Source organism: Acipenser ruthenus, chromosome 1, assembly GCF_902713425.1.
Source record: "Acipenser ruthenus chromosome 1, fAciRut3.2 maternal haplotype, whole genome shotgun sequence".
NCBI lineage: Eukaryota > Metazoa > Chordata > Actinopteri > Acipenseriformes > Acipenseridae > Acipenser > Acipenser ruthenus.
Window position 1 is genome coordinate 4,428,062 of NC_081189.1, and position 17,015 is coordinate 4,445,076.

At 38.1% G+C, this 17,015-nt stretch overlaps 1 protein-coding gene across 3 annotated transcripts in view; it reads right to left on the reverse strand.

Annotated features, from left to right (window-relative positions):
* Window positions 1-17,015, reverse strand: part of LOC117973476 (EGF-like repeat and discoidin I-like domain-containing protein 3) — a 172,113-nt gene that overhangs the window by 46,853 nt on the left and 108,245 nt on the right. For all 3 annotated transcript variants that reach the window (XM_059033745.1, XM_059033703.1, XM_059033796.1), the window contains one exon: window positions 16,392-16,576. In XM_059033745.1, the coding sequence (XP_058889728.1) occupies window positions 16,392-16,576 (185 nt within the window). The remainder of the gene's footprint in view (window positions 1-16,391; window positions 16,577-17,015) is intronic.

Below are 17,015 nucleotides of genomic sequence, written 5' to 3' on the forward strand. Positions count from 1 at the left end.
CCTTCTTCCACATGTTTGGTGTGTCTCCCAGGTGGCTTGTGGCAAACTGTAAACGACACTTTTTATGGATATCTTTAAGAAATGGCTTTCTTCTTGCCACTCTTCCATAAAGGCCAGATTTGTGCAGTATACGACTGATTGTTGTCCTATGGACAGAGTCTCCCACCTCAGCTGTAGATCTCTGCAGTTCATCCAGAGTGATCATGGGCCTCTTGGCTGCATCTCTGATCAGTCTTCTCCTTGTATGAGCTGAAAGTTTAGAGGGACGGCCAGGTCTTGGTAGATTTGCAGTGGTCTGATACTCCTTCCATTTCAATATTATCGCTTGCACAGTGCTCCTTGGGATGTTTAAAGCTTGGGAAATCTTTTTGTATCCAAATCCGGCTTTAAACTTCTCCACAACAGTATCTCGGACCTGCCTGGTGTGTTCCTTGTTCTTCATGATGCTCTCTGCGCTTTAAACGGACCTCTGAGACTATCACAGTGCAGGTGCATTTATACGGAGACTTAATTACACACAGGTGGATTCTATTTATCATCATTAGTCATTTAGGTCAACATTGGATCATTCAGAGATCCTCACTGAACTTCTGGAGAGAGTTTGCTGCACTGAAAGTAAAGGGGCTGAATAATTTTGCACGCCCAATTTTTCAGTTTTTTATTTGTTAAAAAAGTTTGAAATATCCAATAAATTTCGTTCCACTTCATGATTGTGTCCCACTTGTTGTTGATTCTTCACAAAAAATTACAGTTTCATATCTTTATGTTTGAAGCCTGAAATGTGGCAAAAGGTCGCAAAGTTCAAGGGGGCCGAATACTTTCGCAAGGCACTGTAGTTCACACACCCTAGTCTCTGTAAGTTGCCTTGGATAAAGGCGTCAAATAATAATTTAGTTTTTGGCAACTTCAGTTTTTCTGCTTTTGTTTATAACTGTCTACAAATAATGTATCAAAATACATATTATGATAATTAAATATTATACAATACAGTTGTCCCTTGTTAATTCAACTTTAGATAAATCACTAAGTTGTTTAATTCTCACACATTGACTGTAAATTGTGAGTTATAAAAAGCCCCTCATAATTCACTGTTTTCGATATTTCGAAAAAAAAGAGGCAGCACAGTTTATGATTTCAGTTGCTTTTTGAGGGTTCAAATATGATGTTGGTTTGTCTTTAGCATGTAAAAACTTTAAATTCAAATATCTGTGCATAAAAAGTATTTTCTCATCATTGTATAATTACTTAAGAACAAGCCTCAGCTGGAAGTGTGGCGCTGAACAAATCTAATGTTAATTAAACACAAAAGCCTTCTAAGAGGATCAATCCTGCAATACCACCTGATTAATGTCCAACCAAATATTGAACATAATTAGGAAAACGCATTGTCCAATTTGTCAATGTACACTACAGTGTCAATAAACCAGTAGAACGGGAGCTCTTGCATACAATTTGGACAAGCCAGTGTTTCATGTATGATTTAAGAAATAAATAAAAACACGGTGCCCTGTTATGCCAATGACAAATACGTTTGTTAACTATCTAAGTTCTGGCAAACTTCTCTCCCTCTGTAAATAGGTTTTAGACAAAGCCAGGCTCAAAACAAACCAAATCTAAATGCAAATGATACACTGCAATGCTACATTTCATCCACTAGATCAGGGGTCTTCAACCTTTCTTTGAAACGGTACCCCTTCTGTCAGGAGGTTTCAGCTAAAGTAGCCCACCCATGAGTGCAATTTTCATCCACTGAATGGTACCACAGTTGCAATAAAAGGCAAAATTCTGTGTGCCATTTAAAATGTTTACAGTATCAAACATTAACCTCAAGATTAAACTATAATAACTAACAATGATAAACTTTTTTTCATTAAAGTCAGCATAACAAAGTATCCAAAGGGACTCTGTATAACTTTCTGTCACTTTGCACTTTCTGTAGACTTGTGTTTTCTTCTGTCGTTTTTCTTTTGCAAGTAAGATATATATCCATTTCAAACACAGAAAACATATTCAACCAGCCGCTATTGCTAAATGCAGCCGCGGTAATAAATAAAACAAAAACCATCAGAGTATTGTGATTATTATTTGTGTTTGTCGGTACATTTATACTTCTAAAAAATGCAGAAACACTGTGCTTCACTGATACGACAAGTTGAAAACAGCAAAGATCATGAGCAGCACAGAGCGCTCTCCATAGGCACAATCGCCAAACGCCTGCTTCATCAGAGTGGAAATCCACTGAATCGAAACTGCGCATGTGTACAGGTGGAAAATGGAAAATTACAGGAATGTATTGTAAAGGGTTACCATTAAGGTCAGTCTGTGAGCAATTGATTGATTTACAACCTGCAACATTTAAAAATTCTGTTATCCAAACGATACAGACCGTGTTTGATTTTTTATGCCTTGACACTTTCATGACAAATGGCAAGCTTGGATACCTATCTGTCTTTCCTTCTTGGATAACTTAAGTATTTCAGTGGCACACATCCTTCTACACAGCTGTACATACAGATGCCTACATATACTTCTACATTCTGATACTCTCAATATTGTGCTAAAGGGCATCCTTAGAAAATGTCATCACAATTGGAAAATATATTAACTAGATTGATATAAACTTAACATAAGTCTGTCTCTACTCCATCCCTGTCCCAGTGAATACACAATCTCAGTAGAGGATAATGCCTTCTTTTTTTCCTGGGATTTGTGAGCAGCATTCAAAAATTTGTGGCATTGATTTTTAGTGGTCTAAGGGTGGAATATTCAGCAGTATTTCTACTTTATGTGACCTTATTACCTTGGAAAAAAAAACACATCAACATCATTAACAGAGATGGCATCGAGACCATTATTCATGACTTCTATGTGAGCAGTGACACCGACTCTGACCCATGGGATTACAAAATTAGCCTGGAACATAATTCTGGTAACTATATTACATGAGAGAACTGAATCACTCATGCAGTTCTACTGCAATGCAAATTCCTTTAGCAGTGACATACCAATTATAGAATTGGAACCGGAGGTGCAGAGTTTTAAAGTCTCAGCTCTACACCTACAGTAAAATTGCATTTGAGGTTTTATATGCATTACATGGTTTTCTAATATCCATCACTAGTACATAATTAGTCATGAACGCAGCCAAATAAAGATGGAAAATTGATCAATAAAGGGTTTATAAACACACTTTAACTCTATATTATATCCAGTTGGGGTATTCCTCCTGGGATTTATTTACACACTTACTAACATAACTACATTAAAAAAAAAAAAAAAAAAAAAAAAATCAGGTTTACAGTGTAGTTTTAGGCCAGCAGTATTAAGATCTGCAACTGATTATAAGATTAAAATAGAACCTCCATCCCTGTCCTTGTTAATTTAATTAAGTCAAATACACATCACAGTGGATATGAATTATGTTTTTTAAATCTACTACTATAATGTAAAGGATAATAAGCTAAATGTAGAACTGCAAGTGGTAGTGGTATAAAGCATTACTGGTATGAACAGTACTGTAAAACTGTAAAGCTCTGACACAGCATATCAATATTAGAACTCTTATAACAGCAGGATTTGTGTGTGTTTTTCAAAACTGGGAGAAAAGAAAAATCAAACAAGAAAAGCAAAAGATTAAAGAAAGTCTTCTGTACTTGAGTCCTGGCAGCTCTCAATACATCACATGGCTTTCTCCTGATTAAGAGAGTCACCTTGCACCTCTGCTCTGTTATTTTCCGTGCTAACTGCCAGAATTCTTCCAGCATAGATTTCTTTTCTGGTGACTTCTCAAAGCAGTACAAACATATAGTACCGGTGTGATAGAGAGTTGAAAAGTACAGACCTCGGTGGGTTTGAGTGTAGTGAATATCCCTGTGCACTGTTATGTTTTGTTTCCCACATCACACACAGCTTGGCTTGTCTTCATTCAAAAAAAATGTCAGTATTTTAAGTTTTGATTAAACTTGGATTTCGATTTTACAAAATCTATTTTTCGTAAAGTCGTTATAAAACTTGTTAATACTGCCAGAAATTATTGTTATCATATGTTTTGTCGTTAGGAAACTTACTTGGCAGTTTTAATTTTTAGTTTATATCTGGATTTGGTTTCACAATAAGACTTAAACTTCATGGCAACAATTATAAATCATGTTGTCATCATTAGCTAATGACAGCTCTGCATTTCCTGTATACATTATAGGTGCAATCACAACACTGTCCAAGACCTGGTATAGAGGGCCAATGGTCCCTTGAAGAGCCACTGTAAAGCCTGGTACAGCTATGCCAACCAAACATTTACAATCCTTATATGAAATAACAGTATATGATGAATCTCTTTTCTTGTCACCAGTGCAGTTTTGCACTTTTCGTTCTTATTATGCTGAGATTGTTCTGAAGAATGGAGTCTATCCAGGACAATTAAAACACAGACTAACATTGAATCTGCCCTACACCAAATCAACAGTGGCCCTACACCTACTTGACAGTGGTGTATTGCTGACTTTTGTTCTGACAGTTAGTTTTGTAAGATGCACACCAAGGCAGCAATTCCAAGACAAGACAATACAATAATAAGAAAATGAGTCCTCAGGGATTCAGACCCCAATACATTGCTTAACCTACATTCCAGCAGTTTATCACAGGTATTAAAGCTCTTGCTTTATTCTGCACTCAGTTTAATAGACTCCAATCCATCAATTATACTTTCACTAATAAATACAGTGCTCAACTGATCATTTTACAGTACATGTATTCCCAAAACAAGATCAAATCGGACAAACAGTTTACATAAAAGCTGTACATTTCATCATTAGAGGAGTAAACAGCGTAACATTGATAATGACAAAACAAATCTATCTGCTCAAGGTGCTGATGTGCATTTTCACAATAATTACGTAGTGAAACATAAACATACGGACACAAATCACAACATGACAGGTTCAGATTACCCATCACGGTCCTCTTAGAAGATACAGATGGTGTTCAGTAAAGTCCCCGATTGTGGAAGAGGTTTGGGTTTGACGTAGCAGTATTCAGAACATAGAGTGGTTCTTCCCCTTATCAACCACATTATATTCTTCCAAACCGAAGTCTACTTTATGTGATTATATATTTTTAGAAGCTGACCTGAAGCTGGGTCTACTTGTTCAATAAAACAGACCTAGAACAGAGTGTCTTTTACCTTCGTGGAGTCATCAAACCAAATGGCCTTATGGGAATGTCCAACCTCTTATAAGTATCTTACTGTGTAACTAATGAAGCCCATTTAGGGGAACCATTGAAATGGACTGTTCAGTAAAGGATTGAATACTAGAATAAAGTGCATTGTAAATGGAAAGAAAAACAGGCCCAGATAGGCAATATGGTAATCCTACTCCCTCCTGAAATCACAACTATAGGTGCAGGTGACAAACAAAACAGGATTTACAGTGGCAGGGGGAAGAACGACAAGAGACATGAAAGGTACCTCAATACATGAGTTAATTCCTGATTTAGAGGCATTAGGGTTGAGACACTCAAGCTGCATTAACCTGCTTGAACCTCAGTATGTCTGAAGGGCTATGTCGTCTACAGCTACTTCCCAAGGACAGCTTATGTACCAAAATATCAATTTGGTTTCAACTTTCATTTTTTTTTGCCATCTTTAAATTGAGACGAAGCACCCTTTACACCTTTAAACACTTTCCCACTGGAGGTTGTATTAATAAAAGCCTACGTTTATCCTTGATGGTAAAATAGCAAGTATCCGTGGAGGTGGAGACGGATGATGGATACCATGCATGAGAAGGACAAATATACTCAGCACCTTGTAAAACTTCCAGAGCAAACTGGAAGAAAAAATGAGTTCAAGAAAGAGAGACGCAACATAAAGAGTCATAGATACTGTACAGATTTTCTGTACAAAAGACAAACTCAATTTGATAACCCTGCTGGGGCCCAAACACAAATCAAAAGAAACTCAACACACACAGACAATTACTGATGTAAAAGGAGAATATCAATTCAGCTTCATCCCAGACTCATTTTCAACAAAGCAGATCTCAAAACTACACCTACAACAATTTGTCATCAACTGGCAGCACCAGACCTGAGACTATCCCCCAATGACAAATGCCTCAGTTTAATTGAACCGAGTAAAAGATGGCAATGCTCAATCCCCTCCATTTGAAGCACTGCATGTTCCCTAGTGACAAGAGCTGCTAAATAAACCAAAATCAGACTAAATGTACAGATCTAACATATTAACACAGGCACAAATAAAACATAGGTCAAAATCAAATTTGCAACAGGTTTTATTTAAGGAGCATGAGAATACAGAGTGAGCACTCATCAAGTATAAACAGGATCACTGTAAGTCCTACAGAATCCCACAAACCCTCTTAGTTCTCTTCAAACATGAAAAAGAAGTTTGAAGTGACAGTTACCTAGGAAACCAGTGGTCTGCATGTAAACAGCAATGTGCTCCTGCACAACTGAACCGAGTACTTTGTATAAGTCTACACTTAACAATTTACCTCATTAGAAGTTTTAGTTAACATGTAATATGTTTTGCATTATGAAACTAGCAGGAAACTATTCAGAACAATAATGGAACTGCTCCTTCCAGCAACAAACCTGTTTCTTTCCACTTCTGTGTCATTACAATTGTTTTCACCCCAGACTAAAAAATAAAATATTATTGGCTTCTATTTCCACTGTGGCTTTGGTCTTGCAGTATGCATGTCTTAATCCACTTGAGCTCAAACTCTGACACCCCCATTCTCACCACATTCCCAGTGTTTCTCACATCAAGATGTACTGAGATATATTTCCCACCATCCACGAATTCAGTTAAAAAAACAAAAAAAACATCTTTCAACGCATTCCTTTTCCAACCAGTATACTTAAACAATACCTGCCTTCTATTCATTTCAGTTATAATATGGGCACATTTTTGGTAACATTGTGCTCTCTCCTTGCCAAACTATACAATAACGTTCTACAGAGCAGATGTTTATACTCTCCCTAAACCAACAAAACATTTTGAGATTGTATAAAAGCCAAACTTTGTACAATGCATTGCACCCTCATTCACAGCATGTTGCCCTATGTGTTTGATTATACTCTCTGCAGATCTGCACTACATGGAAGCTCAGGCTGATATTCGAGGAAGGGATTATTGAATGATTGCTCTCTCTCTAGGATTATTGAATAATTGCCCATTAGATCACTTCCTATATAAATCTCAGGTAAACTCACCTGGGGGTTGCCGTCACAATCCCAGTTGTAATCCTACCCTCCACCTCCCCAACTGCCACCTTAATGCATGCAGTCCCCTTGGTGGGGGGTACGTAGCTTTGTCATGGTCCACCCTGCTGATCTGGCATCGTCAGATCATTTCCTCTTTCAGAGGGTGGTGGCTTCTTCTTCTCCCCTTAACAGACAGGACCAGTGGCCAGTCCATAATCACTACGTCACCATACCCACACAAGCAGCCATGATCCTGATACTGAATAACCATGATGTCACAATGATTCATCTCCACTTGAAGAACAGGGTTTTGGTTTCAGATGATTCTCATTTTATGAACGGCTACAGCACTTTAATTTTTTGCCTGTAACAGCGGGGTCCCAGCACAAGATTCCTTCCCCAAAATGCAAACAAGACAATGCTGCAAACGAACACACCTTAGCTGTCATTTGATTAGGTGTCACCTGCTCCTGTCTCTCTCAAGTAACATAGTCTAATATTATGTATCTGGAACTTGCATGCCTAGACATCCCAAAATGCTTGAGTATAATGACCAACAATTTCTACTTTCTGTGTCACTTATTGATCCTCACATTAAATATTAAACGTTTAAAAGGGAAAATTGCATAATTAGAAGATACACAAGTGAACTCTAACACAATAGGTGCCACCGCTTGAATAAAAAATAAAGTACCCTTTGGTTCTGTTGTTCAACCACCCAGGAATACAGTTATCTCTCTTTATACCACAAGAGTGGGTATATCTAGCGTGGGATATATTTTCGTTATCTCACTGGAGTGGGATAACAGGAGTGGATAGCATGAGTGGGATAACATGCTTACTGGGTCTAGTTTTGAATGTGTCTTTGTTTCCATTCCAATCCAGTGGAGTGCTGCTGAAATTCAGGACGGAGCTGCATGTCAGTACTTCAAACAATACTGCCACCTATATGTGTTTTATAACAACTTTAAAATGTCAGAAATAATTCCAAATTTCTATTGTTGTTTTGATTTTGACTCCAACTTCCTTGAGAATGAGTTTAGTTAAGAAATACCTGCATCTGACTTATCTGAGCAGCCTGTAGCCCTTTACTTGCTACCGGTAATGGTAGGAAGCAACAGAGTTTAGTCAAGAAATGCCAGTTACTATCTGACTGTCTGACTTATCTGAGCAGCCTGTAGCCCCTTCATTAAAAACGATAAAGGTAGGAAACAACAGAGAGGATGTCAATTGACAGACTGAGCTCAAGGTTCTATCTGAAGACGGTTGCAAAGAGGCCATGAACAGGGTTCGAAATTAATCCACGTCGAAGCACAGTCTGCTGACAATGAAAGTAAAGATCGGTCAGGTAAAATAATCCCTGAATTAATCGATTTAATATAAACAATGTACACATTTTATTGCTATTTATTTTAAACATATACTTGTGGTATAAACAGAACATTGAATGATCATTCGTGGCATACGGTTTTTATTCCCCTTAGGCGTAGGTCCTTATATAAACCACTCACCCTGTTGGGGCTCGTGATTTACTGGGACATCCAGCTGTGGTGAATAAAAACGGTATACCATGAATGATCATTCAGTATCCTCTATATACACTTGATGGACTCCATAGGTATTGCTTAAATACCTGTCTATGTGGGATGTGCTGGTACATACAGTACATACAGGTGCCTACACTGTAATCCTGTCAATGGGGAAAAACTGCACACACCCCGCTGAAACTAAAAAGTAAAAAGTACAAATTCTCTTCTCTTTCTTTCGTATATATATCATGTGCTCACGTTTTAAATTATTCGTTCTGTACGAGGCACTTAATAACCTGTGTAGTAACCAAAGAGATTACTTGTTTTCAGATTCCAAAATCCTGTTGGGTGTCTAATACAGTTGAATCATAGATCTCTGTGTTGTAAACTAAAATATGTAGATTGTATTGAAATAAAGTTATATGATTAGCATCTAACAGTAGGGGTAACTAAAGGAAACAAGCAATAAAGCAGCAGGGCTTCTGTGACAACATGCTTAGAGAGTTTGTTAGTATTAGTATTTGCTAATAAGAGCTGCCTTAAAGATCATGCAGGAATACATTTGTGCAGATTTTATTTAAAAATTGCAAGTATATTTACAGCATTGTGAGTGCATGCTAAGTTGTTCAATGTAATGGACCCTAGTATTAACCATTTTTTTTTTTACCCTGTTGCAATGTATTGCATGGTCATTAACAGCTCTGCTATCAAAGTTCCACACATACTGTACCTATGTTATTATTTAATAATAAACATATTAGATTATGGCATGGGTCAAGGATTTTGAAACAATGAAACAAAAAAGGTACAGCCGTATTTTTCTCCTGGATACAATGGGTAGATTGGCATCCATACATCAGATAACACTTACATTGTGGTTGTAATTTTTTGGCGTTCAGACCGCCTCACCACCCACTTCATTTTGCCATAAAAGCAGCACACACCTCATTGCATGCATCCACATCATATTTTTTTTCCCTCCTCCCCTTCCTCTGATCTCTCTATCTCTGTTCCTCTGAAATCTACCACACTCTCTCCCTCTTCCTCCGCTAAGAACCTCGGAGTCACCCTGGACCCCTGCCTCTCTTATTCCCAGCACATCTCGACTCTGGCACGCACTTGCCGATTCTTCCTGAGCAACATCCGAAGAATCAGACCCTTCCTCACCAACTACGCCACCCAGCTCCTGGTCCAGGCCTTGGTACTCTCCCGCCTAGACTACTGCAACTCCCTCCTGGCTGGCCTCCCTGCGTCCGCCACCCGTCCACTCCAGCTCATCCAAAACTCTGCTGCCCGCCTAGTGTTCTCTCTGCCTTGCTTCGCCCACGCTACTCCACTACTCCGCTCACTCCACTGGCTACTGATCACTGCTCGCATCCAGTTCAAGACTCTTGTACTAGCCTACAGATGCCTTGACCAGACTGCACCCAGCTACCTCCAGACCCTCATCTCTCCCTACACCCCCACTCGACCTCTCTGCTCTGCCTGCACTAGAAGACTGGCTCTACCTCCTCTACGCTCCCCTGCTTCCAGAGCCCGCTCCTTCTCCACCCTCACTCCGCAGTGGTGGAATGACCTTCCTACAGATGTCAGGACCGCCCAGTCCCTGACCACATTCCGGCGCCTCCTTAAGACTCACCTCTTCAGACAGCACCTGTAGAACTCCTGTTTTTCCCCTGGGACACTATCACCCTTCCTTAAATGCACTTTATTTGCTCTTATCTGCCACCTATTTTACTGCATTTAATCCTGTACTTCAGAGTACTGTAATCTGCCAAGTGTTTAATCTGTATATTTTGTATTTAATCATATCTTGATGTAACTATCACTGTCACTGTTATCTGCTGTACTATTGAATTGTATTTTGTCACACTTGTACTTACTTGAACCAAAGTCATTGTATTTATCTTGCTCTTATTGTATTACTTGTACTGTAACACTTGAAATGTATTTGCTTACGATTGTAAGTCGCCCTGGATAAGGGCGTCTGCTAAGAAATAAATAATAATAATAATAATAATAATAATAATAATAATAATAATAATATTAAAACACAATTATGAAGCCAGATCTCTTTCAAACATTACTTTCTACTTTCATGCTGCAGAGGACACCTTGTCAAATGTGATGGCTGGCATTTGGTGCTCCTAATTATAGATCTTGTAGCTGTTAAATATCAAGCTCAGAATTGCACTTTTAAATTGCATTCATATAGGCATTATGCCTGCCAACACTATTAATTAAAGAGACTGAAAAGGCTTGAACAGGATTGCAATGACTCTGTTTGAGAGGTTAAACCTGTCCACCACTGCTTAACAAGAACGATTGACCTTTTCTTGGCACTGCTAGCTCCAGATGAGCATTTTGGTTCAGCAAAATATGTTTTCTAAATGCCATGCAGGTAGACAAATACAATATATGTCACCAATTAAAGAGACTATAGCTAACAAAAACCAAAAAAATCCATATGATACACACATTTACAGCTATTGCCAAAAGTTTTGCATCACCTAGAATGTTATGATTGAGACATAATAACACAAATAACTATATGAATATAATTTATATCAAAGAAATTTCAAAACTATATCACAACAGTCTACCAGAAGCCATAATAGTAGTGCAGTATTCAATCTTAGATTTCAAAATGTCACATTTTTCAATTTTTTGTCAGTTTTTTGTATATGTAAACAGAAAACTACAAAGCAGTATATAATTCAATATGTTAACGTAACATTAATCAGCAGGTTATATTTGACTTGATGACACAAATTTAGTTAATTCTATTGGGTTATGCAAATCGTTTGGCCATAGTTGTAGATCCATTTATCATATAGGTCTGAAATGTATAATTTTGTAAGAAATCTATTTTTTATTTTAAAACATAACACCTGGTACAACACTAGGATAAAGCAATCTCTTGTTTTCAGTCTTTCTTTTTCATTTCAAGTGTCAACCCCAGCAAAACAACAAATGGGAACATTTCACTATACTTGTATAATATTAAGAGAAATGTAGCTCAATATATACCGAGCATCAAAAGAAACGTATCACTATTATAACACATTTATTTTGGAAAAAATAAGGCATATAAATGATGGACATTGATAAAATGTTTTTGGTTTATTTTTAATCACTCGATCATTCATCCTTGACCATGACACGCTTGAGTGACTATGACTGAAGCATATGCACTTAATCACATATGCACTTAAGAAAAGGGCTTGTAACCAGGAGGTCCCCGGTTCAAATCCCACCTCAGCCACTGACTCATTGTGTGACCCTGAGCAAGTCACTTAACCTCCTTGTGCTCCGTCTTTCGGGTGAGACGTAATTGTAAGTGACTCTGCAGCTGATGCATAGTTCACACACCCTTGTCTCTGTAAGTCGCCTTGGATAAAGGTGTCTGCTAAATAAACAAATAATAACAATAATAATAATAATAAGTGAGACAGTTGATCGGACACTTGGTATGGGGTAATGTCATCTGTTGAATTGCAAGCTTGAATAAAAGCAATAAAGAAAATCACAGAAAAAAAAAACAATATGCCATGTCTGGCAAGAGAGCAGTGCCTTCGTGCAGTCGGCATGTTGGAGGCTGGACTAGGGCAGCGTACTGTGGCTCGCCGTCTTGGGTGCTCACAGCCAGCAATTTCAAACCTGGCGAGGTGGTATAACCAGACACACTGTGTCAATGACAGGCCATGAACTGGGAGACCAAGAGTCACAACACCTGCCCAAGATCGACAGATCATTTTGCAGCATCTTCGTGAGGTCAATTGTTAATCAGCACAATAAAAAGTCACTGCACCTGTTCTAAAACAGAGTTTGTAATTTTTCGATCACATCTAGTGAATTTGATCCAAATATAAGTGATACGTTTCTTCTGATGCTCAAATATAAGTGGTAAGTTTCTTTTAATGCTCAGTATAATTTGAAAAAGCTCAAACACAATCTATCACTTTCCCTAATTTGATTGTTTTGTCATGCTCACAGGTCACAGCACTGTGTCATTTTTCGCACACTGTGCATGAACTTGTTAACTGTCGCAGATTGACTCTGCAGGGGAGAAGAAGTTATTTCCTGTTAAATTGAACATCTGGTGAAATAACTGGTTTTGTTTTTTTTAATTTGCTTTTAGATTGGCAAATAAAGTTTAATGAGAATGCAGAGTGGTTCTTATTTTCAATTCATTTCTGTGGATCTAAGTGTAGTTGAGGACTTACAATATCGAATACAGAGCTTAGAGGGAGCGAAAACCATTCAAGTGTAAATATTGTTTAATAAACACAATTCTTAACCAAAGCAAAACAAAACAAAAACTAAATTAGTATAAACCACAAAATGCCAGTCTCTCATAGATCAAGCAGAAAGAATGCCTGCAAGTTGCTTCCTGCCAAGTTAAAGATGACAAGCATATCCAGACTTAAGCAACGTTAGCACTTCAGGCTTGCCAGTCAGATCCGTACAACACACTGGAGGAATTCAACAGCAACAACACAGCTTCCGACCATGGACAGAAATCAGGAGGCAGCTACAATAGACAAAGAAAACTGCCCCCAAATGCATCCCGAAAGGCCTTTAATCTGTTGCAAAATACAGCTGTTCTTGTCTCCAGGCACACTGCTTGACAGGAAAGGGTTCCTTGTCATCTTCATCATACAGTATAACAATATGTTAGTGTGCATAGCTGTACACCACTCATGTCCATTGATATCTTATTAGCTCAGGCGTCTTATAAAAAACTTTACTTGCTCGTTCACCCTTGGACGTTTCCCGGAATATCTGGTTTTTTCTACTGCTGCTGTTTCAAGTACTTTAAATGAACCACGTGAAATACTTGTAGTAAATGGAAGAGTTGATTCCAGGCTATTCAGTAAGCTACTTATCTCATTCATTTTGACTACTCTATGCTTCGCATGTTGCATGGTATTTGTGCTGACGTCACTTATTACTAGAATATTGTATCTGACAATCAGTTATACATTGACCCCCGAAAGGAAGCTGCAAAGGAGCCGGAGGAGAGGAGGAGAAAAGACACTTTAGGGGTGATGTAAGGATATGCGTAAAGTGATTTGCGGGTGCAAAACTCCCATAATGCTGCCGTAAATCGAGTTTAGCAGCCGTAAAGTCTGATTCTACCAGTCTCAAAAAATGTGGCGTATGTAAAGAATGGTGTTCACATGGAGTTCTGCACCCACTATCAAATTTGCACTTTGCCACCATTAATCCATCAAAATTATATCGACATGCATTCAAATGAAGACAAGAGTATAGAATTGGGTGGGATCTGGATACTAAGCGGGGGTAAATATTATGATGTGATGTAAGGATTTTGCCTTGCACGTAGGCAATTGTTGGCCCTCCAAACACTTCTTACATGGTACAAACCACTGTAGAAGCGAGTAACTAAGAGCTGTATAAAAGTATACACCTACAGAGACCTGTAATTGGCTGTGGTACACTTGGCTCTTGTTGAGGACAGGGAGGAACACGTTCGGAGAAGAAGGGCAAGACATTTTAGAAAAGTTTATTTGATTTTAAAAATATATATATATATATATAATACATTATCGTTAATTCCACTATGTTGTTAATGATTACTGTAAATAGTTGTTTTTAGTAGATCTTTGTATAAAGTGCAGTAAACTGGACAGAACTGCAAGTGTATGTAAATTTTGCTTGCACGCATGCAGAGATGTTGGTTTGCTCATGGGAACATAATACATTTGTGGAAATTATTGCACATATGACAACTGCTGTCAGACCACGAGCCTTAAAAATCCCAAATATTGTTTATCTATTATCATTACTGTTCATTTTAAAATAGCACAAACGATAAAAAAATCACCTTTCTGCATTCTTTCTTTTATTAGTTAGTGGTTATTGTGGTCCCATTGCTTATTGTTAGTGGTTATTGTGGTCCCATTGCTTATTGTTAGTGGTTATTGTGGTCCCATTGCTTATTGTTAGTGGTTATTGTGGTCCCATTACTTATTGTTAGGGCTCTTAAAGGGACATTATGTCATCAAAAAAAAAAAAAAGCAAAGCGCCCTACTTATAGTAGAGCTTTGTTACAAAATACAGCACAGGACTGGACTGAACAGTATATATTATACACAGTAGAAGTGAAGTTTGCATGTGTGTTGCATTGAAAACTGCACATTGTTGCATTGTTTTTTTGCCTCGATTTTGCCCCGCCCACTTCCGGTTTGACAAATACACACCCGAATTCATAAATAAATAACGAATAGCATGGGCACGAATACAGATACAGATACAGATACAGATAATGGCTCTATGTACCACCCCTACTAAGGATACTGCATAACTGATGTTGGCTGAGGCTTTTCCAAACAACTCTGTTTCATTCTGAGTGACCTGGCATATTTTTTTTTATTTGTATTTTCATACTCCACAAATGTCATACAGTGACTACTGCATTCTGTACTCCTAACTCTGCAAGTGCGCCTGCTAAATAGACCAATGCACTCATTGAGACCCTCATGATCATAATTGTGGATCATTATTGGTGCTTGTTGAGTAATTTGCATTGCTCTTAAGCTTACATAGGGCGCAGTGCAAAATAATTGCTTGGCCGCAATGCAACATGAATTTTGCATCCACAATTATTTGCACTGCGCCTATACTTACATCACACCCTTTATGACAGAAGGTAAGTCCCAGCTTTAAAATAATAGTTTCTTACCCTTTTTTCTTTCCTATATGGCGCTAAATGTATTGTACATACAATACAGTACTTCAGTATCCATACTAAAATGTTCTGAAATAAGTCCCACTTGGTTGATGAAGCTTGCTCACAATCAGTACCCCCAATCAGTTAAATCTGAAGCCACCCTCTTCCCGTCATTCCTACAGAATCAGAACCACGTGGTCTTTGATTTCCTGTTTGTATTTGATAAACTGATCAGTATTTACTTTCACTCACTTTATGGTCAAAAAAGTACAATATTTTGGCAATAGCAGCTGGAAATGAAGCACATCCTGTAATGCAACCATTTTCGTCTTGCATCCTTCCGAAAAAACATCAGTCAACATGTCTTTTTCTATGTGTGAAACAAACAGTTAGGTAGAGTTTTGATATAAAGTTGGATTCAGCTAATGTGACAGTGAATCCAAGGCTGCTACTGCTAGATTATAGATAGTACTTTGAATGGACATATTTGTATTTCGGTTGACATATTTTTGGAATAGAAATAGTTTTATTATAGTAATGACTTTTACATATGTTTGATTTGAACTCTTTGCTACACAAACTCAAATACATGTGTCGGGTAGAAAAAGAAACATTTGTTTTTAACAATGCTGTAAAACAGCTCAATTCCCCTGAGTTCCAACTGAGTACATCAGAATATTTTACAATTTGACTTGAATAGGATCTTACTGTATTGGTTTACTGGGATGTGCATTTTGTGAAGATGTCTAGCAAACCTTCAATCTAATGGTCACTGTACTGATTACCACAAAAGAGTGCCTGGGAGTTGTTACAAATCCACCTAATATTAGGGACATATTTTAACATTAATGGGCTAGATTCATCAACTGCTCCTGGACTCTGAGCGAGGCTTGTTGCTATGAAACCTATTCATTTTTAAGATTGGAAAAGTATCCTACCTGTAGCCACTGTGACTGGTCATTGTGCCCTGAGGTCCATGCATTGACTTTGCCTTGCTTATCCAGACGGGCTTTGCCGGCCTCCCAAGTAAACATGTCCATGTTGAGAGTTCGAAAGATGCTGGAGGCGGTTATCTGATAGTCCTGGATATGACCCGTTTTCATCCCTAATGGCTCAGAACAGCCTGGGGACAAATAAATTATACAGTTTTACTATAAGATACAATGGCTGCATGTCGGCAAGTTCCATGGCCATTGTGTTCTTCTACAGCCTTGACATTTTTTAAAACAATGGAAGGGCTATTTTGTCGAAACGTTTGTCTACTAGACTCAGAATTTATGATTCAGTGTTGACGTTATGGATGCCAAATATACTTCCCTTAGCTGTCAACTCATGGCAGCATTGTGAATCAAGGCTTCCCATACTGGATCCAGTACAAGGGGTACCAGTTTCTTTGCACCAGCTCTCATTACCTGTCAAACAAATATTTCCTAGCCATGTTCCAGAACAACTGGAAACATAGTTCTCTAATCCAGATTCTGGAAACAGCTGTACAAACTTAGATATCATAATTCTATAACAAGGCAAGACATTTCCTGGTATGGTACAGATTATGTTCAGCA